This window comes from Nerophis lumbriciformis, linkage group LG13 (assembly GCF_033978685.3).
Source record: "Nerophis lumbriciformis linkage group LG13, RoL_Nlum_v2.1, whole genome shotgun sequence".
In the NCBI taxonomy this organism is placed as follows: Eukaryota; Metazoa; Chordata; class Actinopteri; order Syngnathiformes; family Syngnathidae; genus Nerophis; species Nerophis lumbriciformis.
Window position 1 is genome coordinate 32,357,204 of NC_084560.2, and position 10,717 is coordinate 32,367,920.

Here is a 10,717-nt window from a genome sequence, read left to right on the forward strand (position 1 = left end):
ACATTTTCTTTTAATTTCTTTGATTTTGAGGGATTGTCCTTCCTAAATTCAAGGTCATCATATATTCGGTTCAATATTAGTATTGGGGGAATAACATGTTTTCTTCAGCTTGGCTTTTGACGGAAAACATGTTTTTCATACTTTTAAATCTGAGGTCGTCGTACAAACCCCGTTTCCATATGAGTTGGGAAATTGTGTTGGATGTAAATATAAACGGAATACAATGATTTGCAAATCCTTTTCAACCCATACTCATGCACTACAAAGACAAGATATTTGATGTTCAAACTCATAAACTTTATTTTTTTCTTGCAAATAATTAACTTAGAATTTCATGGCTGCAACACGTGCCAAAGTAGTTGGGAAAGGGCATGTTCACCACTGTGTTACATGGCCTTTCCTTTTAACAACACTCAGTAAACGTTTGGGAACTGAGGAGACACATTTTTTAAGCTTCTCAGGTGGAATTCTTTCCCATTCTTGCTTGATGTACAGCTTAAGTTGTTCAACAGTCCATGGGTCTCCGTTGTGGTATTTTAGGCTTCATAATGCGCCACACATTTTCAATGGGAGACAGGTCTGGACTACAGGCAGGCCAGTCTAGTACCCGCACTCTTTTACTATGAAGCCACATTGATGTAACACATGGCTTGGCATTGTCTTACTGAAATAAGCAGGGGCGTCCATGGTAACATTGCTTGGATGGCAACATATATTGCTCCAAAACCTGTATGTACCTTTCAGCATTAATGGCGCCTCCACAGATGTGAAAGTTACCCATGTCTTGGGCACTAATACACCCCCATACCATCACAGATGCTGGCTTTTCAACTTTGCGCCTATAACAATCCGGATGGTTCTTTTCCTCTTTGGTCCGGAACACGACGTCCACAGTTGCCAAAAACAATTTGAAATGTGGACTCGTCAGACCACAGAACACTTTTCCACTTTGTATCAGTCCATCTTAGATGAGCTCAGGCCCAGCGAAGCCGACGGCATTTCAGGGTGTTGTTGATAAACGGTTTTCGCCTTGCATAAGAGAGTTTTAATTTGCACTTACAGATGTAGCGACCAACTGTAGTTACTGACAGTGGGTTTCTGAAGTGTTCCTGAGCCCATGTGGTGATATCCTTTACACACTGATGTCACTTGTTGATGCAGTACAGCCTGAGGGATCGAAGGTCACGGGCTTCGCTGCTTACGTGCAGTGATTTCTCCAGATTCTCTGAACCCTTTGATGATATTACGGACCGTAGATGGTGAAATCCCTAAATTCCTTGCAATAGCTGGTTGAGAAAGGTTTTTCTTAAACTGTTCAACAATTTGCTCACGCATTTGTTGACAAAGTGGTGACCCTCGCCCCATCCTTGTTTGTGAATGACTGAGCATTTCATAGAATCTACTTTTGTACCCAATCATGGCACCCACCTGTTCCCAATTTGCCTGTTCACCTGTGGGATGTTCCAAATAAGTGTTTGATGAGCATTCCTCAACTTTATCGGTATTTATTGCCACCTTTCCCAACTTCTTTGTCACGTGTTGCTGGCATCAAATTCTAAAGTTAATGATTATTTGCAAAAAACTAAAAGTTTATCAGTTTGAACATCAAATAGGTTGTCTTTGTAGCATATTCAACTGAATATGGGTTGCAAATCATTGTATTCCGTTTATATTTACATCTAACACAATTTCCCAACTCATATGGAAACGGGGTTTGTATTTACCAATACCATTGTTGTGTTGTCTTCAATTCGGGTTTTTTGTAAATTCAAGGTTGTCTCATATTTGGCTTAATCGGAAAAAAACATATTTTTCATCGTGTGGTCGACTTATATCAGGGATTGTTATATATTCAGGTCGAATGGATGTTTGGGGAAAAATATCTATGAATTTGAGGGGGTGTCCTAAATGTGGGTGTGGAGGTTGCGTCCTCGCAGTCCCACTGTCATACACGGCACAAGAGCCACGCGTGTAGGTTTTAACAAGGTTTTAATAATCATATGTTTTAACAAAGTTTTTCTCTCCAGCAGGACGCGACTTTTCAGCCACGTCCGTATCCTCTTTCCCCTCCTGCACTCGACCGCTTACTGTTAAAGACAACAGATGATTAGATTAACAAGTACCACCTGTGAAATTTAATCACCTGCCAGCTGTGTCTCGCCGTCAGCACATGCCCCGCCCCTATCCGATGGTGCTCGTCCTCAGCACCATAGACAGAGGCGGTGACCTTTGCTCCTGCAGGCGTGCTGGCCACACCTCCCTCCAGAGTGGGGTCTTACTATTATTGGGGTTGTGTTATCTTTAGGCCCATATGGATATTTCCATACAATTTTGAGAGGTGCTTTTATATTCGGGTCAACGCGGTACCGCAGTGAAATAAAGCCGACTTTCTCTCCCGGTGAAATGGAGGCTTCTCAAAATTGATGTGTTCTTCAGCCGGCCTGCAATGTATTTGAATAAACCGCAAGCTAATGTTTACAGGACAGGAGTCATATACGAGAAGCTATAGATTTACAAACATGCGACTTAAAGCTGACAGTCAGCCTCTTTGGTTACACACACACTCCCCAGACTCAACAATCATCAGCATCCGGGGGAGAGAAGCCAAGCTGAGAGCCAAGCGGCATCCATCATCAGCGGGGAGCGACAAGAGGCTGGGAGGTTGGGGAGGAGTGATGGTGCACCAGGGAGGAAGACGAATAGAAGGAGATGAGGAGAAAGTGGATTCATTTGATTGGCATTAAAACACTTTGGCTGATGTCCATGCTGAGAAAAGTGTAAAAAAAAAAAAAAAAAGGGGGCGGTTTTAAAAAAGAAGAAGCTTGGCTTTAGCAAACAGTCCTCCACTGCTCATTCCTCTTCTCTATTATCTCCCTTCTATCTCCCCAGTGGCTGAGCTTGGAGAGCAATGACTTATGTGGCGAATTAAAGCAGCATTTACCTGCATGCCTCCGCTAAAAGAAGCGCTTTGCTTTAAATCTCTGTCAGCGAGGAACCGGAACACTTGGAGCCAGACATGCACTCTTTATATGATCAAATATCAGGGATGCCACGGAGCGTAATGACATTAGAATTATTTACAAGTTGTTGTCAGCCTGTACAAGGATTGTATGCTCCACTGGAAGCTGTGACGTTGTACAATTTGGAATTCGAACGTTACTGTGTGGCATACTTGCCAACCTTGAGACCTCCGATTTCGGGAGGTGGGGAGGTGGGGGGGTGGGGGCGTGGTCGGGGGTGGGGCGGGGCGTGGTCGGGGGCGTGGTTAAGAGGGGAGGAGTATATTGACAGCTAGAATTCACCAAGTCAAGTATTTGATATATATATATATATATATATATATATATATATATATATATATATATATATATATATATATATATATATACATATGTATATATATATTCATTCATATATATATATGTATATATACATATGTATATATACATACATATATACATATATATATATATATATGTATATATATACATACATATATACATATATACATATATATATACATATATATATATATATATATATATATATATATATATATATATATATATATATATATATATATATATATATATATATATATAAACGTCCTGAAAATATGCAAACAAAACTGTGTTTGGATAATTGATACTTCAAACTTGCATAAATAAATATTAAGGAATATAACATAACTTGGCTTCTGAGAGCTTCAAAATGTAGTGAATAAAATGCTAAAGTTGTTGATAAATAAGCAATTATTTTAATAATTAAATATGGTCATTTTAAATGAATTATTATGATAATTTAAAATTAATTATTTCAAATATGTTTATTTTAATGTAAAATTCTATGGCTGGATGTAATAAGGAGTCAGAAAAAATAAAAATAAAAATACAATTAATTTTGATGTTTTTAGCAAAATATAGTAAAAATGTAGACAGAAAAGGGAGAACGGACGCATTTGGGCTTAAAAACTAACGATAAAGGTGAAGTTATAACACTGAAACGCCCTCAGGAAGAGGTGCTTTAAGACATGAGCTAAAGTCCATCCGCCGTCGGCAGTGTTTTAGCTACTTCTAAATCACTAATCCTGGTCTCCATGGTGACAAATAAAGTAAGTTTCTTACAAGTATCATCCCTGCAGGACGAGGAATAGCTAAACATGCTTCACTACACACCGTAGCTCACCGGCGTCACAATGTAAACAAACGCCATTGGTGGATCTACACCTGACATCCACTGTAATGATACCAAGTACAGGCACGTATCTAGTCGATACTACTATGATTGCGTCGATATTTTTTGGCATCACAACATCTTATTTTGTTTTTTTGTTTATAAACTGAAGAAATATGACCCTGGACTGATGAGGACTTTGAATATGACCAATGTATGATCCTGTAACAACTTGGTATCATATTGATACCAAAATTTGTGGTATCATCCAAAACTAATGTTGAGTATCAAACAACAGAAGAATAAGTGATTATTACATTTTAACAGAAGTGTGTATAGAACATGTTAAAAGAGAAAGTAAGCAGATATTAACAGTAAATGAACAGGTAGATTAATAATGAATTTTCTACTACTTGTCCTTAATAATGTTGACAAAATAATAGAATGATAAATGACACAATATGTTACTGCATGTGTCAGCAGACTAATTTTGTACGTTTACTTACTACTAAAAGACAAGTTGTCTTGTATGTTCACTATTTTATTTAAGGACTTAACTGCAATAAGAAACATATGTTTAATGTACCCTAAGATTTTTTGTTAAAATAAAGCCAATAATACCATTTTTTGTGGTCCCCTTTTATTTAGAAAAGTATCGAAAAGTACCAAAAAGTATTGAAATAATTTTAGTACCGGTACCAAAATATTGGTATCGTTACAACACTACTTTGGCCAAAAATAGAACAAGCACATTCTGAAAACGTACAAATCAAAAAATAATCCTCTGGACAAAACACTTCAAATGTGTTGAAAATTCTGAGGAAATTGGTGCAGTTTCAAAAACAAAATGAGCTTAGACTTCGTCTCAGTGTATCTACTAAACCAACATTAAACTTAAAGTCACAGTATTTCTGGGATTTAACAAAAACACAACATGTAAAGTTGGACTCCAGAGGTTCCACAGCACATATTGAAATACTTTGAGCTAAAATTGTAACACCAGGGGAAAAAAAACAAATTAAAAACATGATTATTATAATCTATAGTTTTAATAATGTTCTTATAATTATTGAGTTTTAGAATAATCGTATGTTATTATTATCATTCTGATACATTTCCCAATATTTTCATAATCTTTCATCTGTCTGATTGGTTGGGAAAAACCATATGGTTGCACTGCATCATAGATGTATGCAATAATATTCTTACCTTATAAAGAGGTACTGTTTAACAGTGGTTAATTCCTTTTTACCCTATTATAAGAGTGTTAAAATGCTCGCTGAAAGACCTACAGATCTGAATTTGTAAAAATATTTTACAAAATAATTTATCATTTTTAATACATTAATTATTTTTATAATAATAATTGTATTATTATTTTTATTGTTACAATATTTTCATCATCTTTCATCTGTCTGATTGGTTGGAAAAAAACATTGTGCAGTGTGGTGTGCTATAAACGATTTTTGTTTTTTTAACCCTATAAAGCAGGGGTCCCCAAACTCCGGCCCCCCAACATTCAAAATCCGGCCCACAGGAAGTCCCAAGTAATTTTTTGTTTCTTTATCTTTCCTTTCTAATCCATTTTCTACCGCTTGTTGCTCTTGGTGTCTCCTAGCCGCTCAGGCAAATCATATTGTCTAAAAATTAATTTTCCCATCGATAAAGTGACAATGTTAAATGTTGATGAACATCAATGTTAATTGATATTAAATGACAAAACGGATTATAAAGACGATGTATATATGTATGTATACATATATATATATTATATATATATACAGCCTGGCCCCCGGCCAAATTTTTTTAACCCAATGCGGCCGCCGAGTCAAAAAGTTTGGGGATCCCTGCCATAAAGGGTTACTATTTAACCGTTTTTAATTTATTTGTACACTTTTATAAGAGTGTTACAATGCTACTTTTACAGGTGGACTCTGCACATACTGTAAATGCTCGTTGAAACACTTATTTACTTACATAGATCTAAAATTGTGAGAGAAAAAAATTAAATAAAGAAAAATACAATTTAAAATGAGTATACTGTATTTTTTTTAATAAACTATAATTGTTTAAATTGATTAATTAATTAATTATAATTATTGTTAGTATTATTGTTATCATCATTAATAATATTAATAATAATACTATAGTCCTGAATGTTCCAATATTTTTCATCATCAATCATCTGTCTGTTTGGTAAAGAAAAACCACATGGTTGCACTGACTTATAGAGATGTACAGTATGTGTGGTTTGTCATATATATTTTTACTCTATAAAGGGATACTATTTAATATTGTTTATTTTATGTTTAACTTGTACAGAAGTGCTAAAATGCTACTTGAAAATTAGTGAACATTTTGTGTAAAAAAATGCTCCCCTCCAGTTGACTCTGGAACATATCATTTCTATTACCATTATATTATAGGAAACAAATCAGAGGTCAACCAGTATCCTGTAATGGACTGTGTTGGACTTTTGAAGTTCCACTGTCTTAGCGATCATCCTCACTCTCTCAAATGCTCAAAATGACTCAGGAAAAAAAACATCCCACGAGCCAGAAATGTGTATAAGACAGATGTGAAGCTTCACAGTGTTGCATCCTGGGAGAGCATGAAATAAACATCAGAATAATGTGAGCAGAGTAGAGAGTGAGAGAATGAGAGCCACTCTTAGACTTTCTTCCATCGTTCTAAGGACAGCATCTCTTTACTCTGTGTGCGGGTACAGTGACCCACTCAAACAGAATTGTTGGCTCTTCAAAAAACAAAGAAACACACAAAAAAAGAGTTTGATAATAGCAGAGAGACATACAGAGACAACAGTGATAAAACAATCCAAACTTTTTTAGAACTCGTTGAAAAAAGATGAGGGCCGTTTTGGGTGCAAGTTGAGATTTCTTCAGTGTACTAAGTCAGTGACTTTGACGTTTTTTAGCAAAGAGTTGGTGACAGCGAGCCGTAAAAGTGCTGTGGGCGCTTTACCGAACTCAACAATATTTGGTACACGTGCACGAGCTTAAAGTTTACAAGACGTGGTCTATGGCTTTACAAAGACAAGGATCCATTCTAACTGGGAAATAATTTAACCATATGTTTATATTTCAGGTTGTAGTAACACTAAACTTCACTGATTATGCATTATTATAAATGTATAATAATACATTATTAATATTGTTATTGATATTATTATTATTATTATTATTATTAAATGATTTTGGTTGTGATGTATGATACTATTGCAAGTTCATTCTCCTGAAAAGTTTATTTTAATGATGACAGTGTCACATCTAAGATATAACATACTGAAATAATTAGAGATGTCAGATAATGGCTTTTTTGCCGATATACGATATTCCGATATTGTCCAACTCTTAATTACCGATTCCGATATCAACCGATACCGATATATACAGTCGTGGAATTAACACATTATTATGCCTAATCTTGTTGTGAGGCCCCGCTGGATGCATTAAACAATGTAACAAGGTTTTCCAAAATAAATCAACTCAAGTTATGGAAAAAAATGCCAACATGACACTGCCATATTTATTATTGAAGTCACAAAGTGCATTATTTTTTTTAACATGCCTCAAAACAGCAGCTTGGAATTAGGGACATGCTCTCCCTGAGAGAGCATGAGGAGATTGATGTGGGCGGGGTTGAGGTGGGGTGGGGGGGTAGCGGGGGGTGTATATTGTAGCGTCCCGGAAGAGTTAGTGCTGCAAGGGGTTCTGGGTATTTGTTCTGTTGTGTTTATGTTGTGTTACGGTGCGGGTGTTCTCATGAAATGTGTTTGTCATTCTTGTTTGGTGTGGGTTCACAGTGTGGCGCATATTTGTAACAGTGTTAAAGTTGTTTATACGGCCAACCTCAGTGTGACCTGAATGGCTGTTGACCAAGTATGCGTTGCATTCACTTGTGTGTGTGAAAAGCCATAGATATTATGTGACTGGGCCGGCACGCAAAGGCAATGCCTTTAAGGTTTGTTGGCGCTCTGTACTTCTCCCTACGTCCGTGTACACAGCGGCGTTTTAAAAAGTCACACATTTTACTGAAACCGATACCGATCATTTCCGATATTACATTTTAAAGCATTTACCGGCCGATAATATAGGCAGTCCAATATCATCGGACATCCCTAGAAATAATATAAATAAATATCATACAAAATATACAAAAACATTTTTTTCGAGGGGAAATTGTAACTAGTTTTGTAGTATTTAAACTGTGTTATTGTACTATTAATACTTTTCGCCATATTTTAACTTGAGATTATTATTACAACTTTTATGTTCACATTTCTGTTTCTGTAATTGTTTAAAAAATATTTATTTTCTCATGTTTACATTTTATTATACTAATGTAAACAACTAAAACGAGATTACAACTGCACTTGTACTGTACTGGTAATATTATGTAACAATTTGTTATTGTACTATTAATACTTTTTGCCATATTTTAACTTGAGATTATTATTATTACAACTATTTTATTCACATTTATGTTTCTGTAATTGTTTTAAAACATATATATTTTCTCTTGTTTACATTTTTTTTAAAATAACAATGTAAACAACTAAAACGAGATTACAACTACAGTTGTACTGTACTGGTAGTATTATTTCAGCTATATATTTAATCAATTTTATTTACGTTTTATGAATTGTAAGTTACAATTTTATTCTTGGGATATTACATTTTTTGGGTCACAAAAGGCAATTTTTTCTCAATCATTATTTAGCTTGTTTATATTCGATTCCAATGATATGTTTTATTTCAATTTACCAACATATTACAAATGTATTCTTGAAATATTTGGGCTTTTGTCTCATAACATTATAAATGTTTTTATTCTAATAAAGCAACTTTTTTTTCATATGAAATATTATCTTTAATCTTATCATATTTTGATAATGTATAATAATATTAAAAACATATTGTAAAATGGCATTAAATATAATATTCTAAAACAACACCAGAAAAAAATATATAAAATCTATCAAAAACAATAAATTGTAAATATTTTGTAAATCAGAAACATGTACCTGCCATACCTACTCAGTGGCCTAGTGGTTAGAGTGTCCACCCTGAGATCGGTAGGTCGTGAGTTCAAACCCCGGCCGAGTCATACCAAAGTCTATAAAAATGGGACCCATTACCTCCCTGCTTGGCACTCAGTATCAAGGGTTGGAATTGGGGGTTAAATCACCAAAAATTATTCCCGGGCGTGGTAATGCTGCTGCTCACTGCTCCCCTCACCTCCCAGGGGGTGAACAAGGGGATGGGTCAAATGCAGAGCACAAATTTCACCACACCTAGTGTGTGTGTGACAATCATTGGTACTTTAACTTTGACTTTATTAACAAATATTACTCGCAAAATATTTTTTTCCCCCATGTTCAATTGTTTTTCCTCATTTTAGTCAAAACTGAATCCTTCTTATATTATGTTATAAAGAAAAAAAATATATAAATATATATATAGTCGAAGAGCAGGGAAACCAGTGAAACAGGCTTGTGGGGATGAAATAGCCCCTGTGTTTTTTCCTGACCTAAAGTATATATAAATATATATATTTTTAATTAATGTTTTCATAGAATGCCGATTCTTCTCTATAAAAGTTTAATATTTTACTTTAAAAATTTTTTAATAATTTTTCTTATAAAATTAATAGTTACCCGTATTTTTTGGAGTATAAGTCGCATCGAAGTATAAGTCGCACCTGCCCAAAATGCATACTAAAAAAGGAAAAAACCATATATAAGTTGCACTGGAGCCCGGCCAAACTATGAAAAAAACTGGGACTTATAGTCCGAAAAATACGGTAATTAATTATTGGAATATTACATTTTTTTCCTCACAATACTTCTACTTGAACTTCAACTTTATTCTCATAGAAATACTCTGATGATTATTATTTCTGGCTGTAATACTCCACGATTGGTCAGGGTAAATGTTTCACTGATTATACAGTGTTATGTTGTATATTTAGTATTTATCATATATTTGCAAATAGTCAACTTTCTTGCTTCATCATCCGACACAATTTCAAATTGTGCAAAAAAAAAAAGTTCTGCAGAATTCCAAACTTGAACATGTGTGAAAACCCGAATGCATATTTCTATTTGATTTATTATTGCAGCTTGACTTTAAATAATTCATGCTGTGTGGCTTTAATGACGACGTGGTTGAAGTCCTCCTCTCTGACAATGAGCAATAAGAGCATTTTCTCAACCTAGACATCAAGTCTCTAATGAGATTTGAAAAAAATAAAAGTGCCTAAAAAAAGTGCATGTCAGTGTGTGAAAGCTCATTATGAATGTAGCGCGCACACACACATGTACACACACACACACGTACACGCACACTAGGGGTCCTCACCCTTCCTGAAGAGCTGGATGGTAGCTTGGCGACGGCCGTTGCCATTTTCCACGTAACACGAATAATTTCCCAGATCCTCCTCCTCAAGCGAGTCGATCGTCAAGGAGATGGCGACTTCCTGCTCGCCGAGATGCTCCTTGACAACCCTGCGGGACAAAAGACGG

The 10,717-nt window shown here is 35.3% G+C and overlaps 1 protein-coding gene across 2 annotated transcripts in view; it reads right to left on the reverse strand.

The window, feature by feature from the left end:
* The window catches only part of il1rapl1a (interleukin 1 receptor accessory protein-like 1a), a 907,971-nt gene that overhangs the window by 20,694 nt on the left and 876,560 nt on the right, over positions 1-10,717 (reverse strand). For both annotated transcript variants that reach the window (XM_072914508.1, XM_072914507.1), the window contains exon 10: positions 10,554-10,699. In XM_072914508.1, the coding sequence (XP_072770609.1) occupies positions 10,554-10,699 (146 nt within the window). The remainder of the gene's footprint in view (positions 1-10,553; positions 10,700-10,717) is intronic.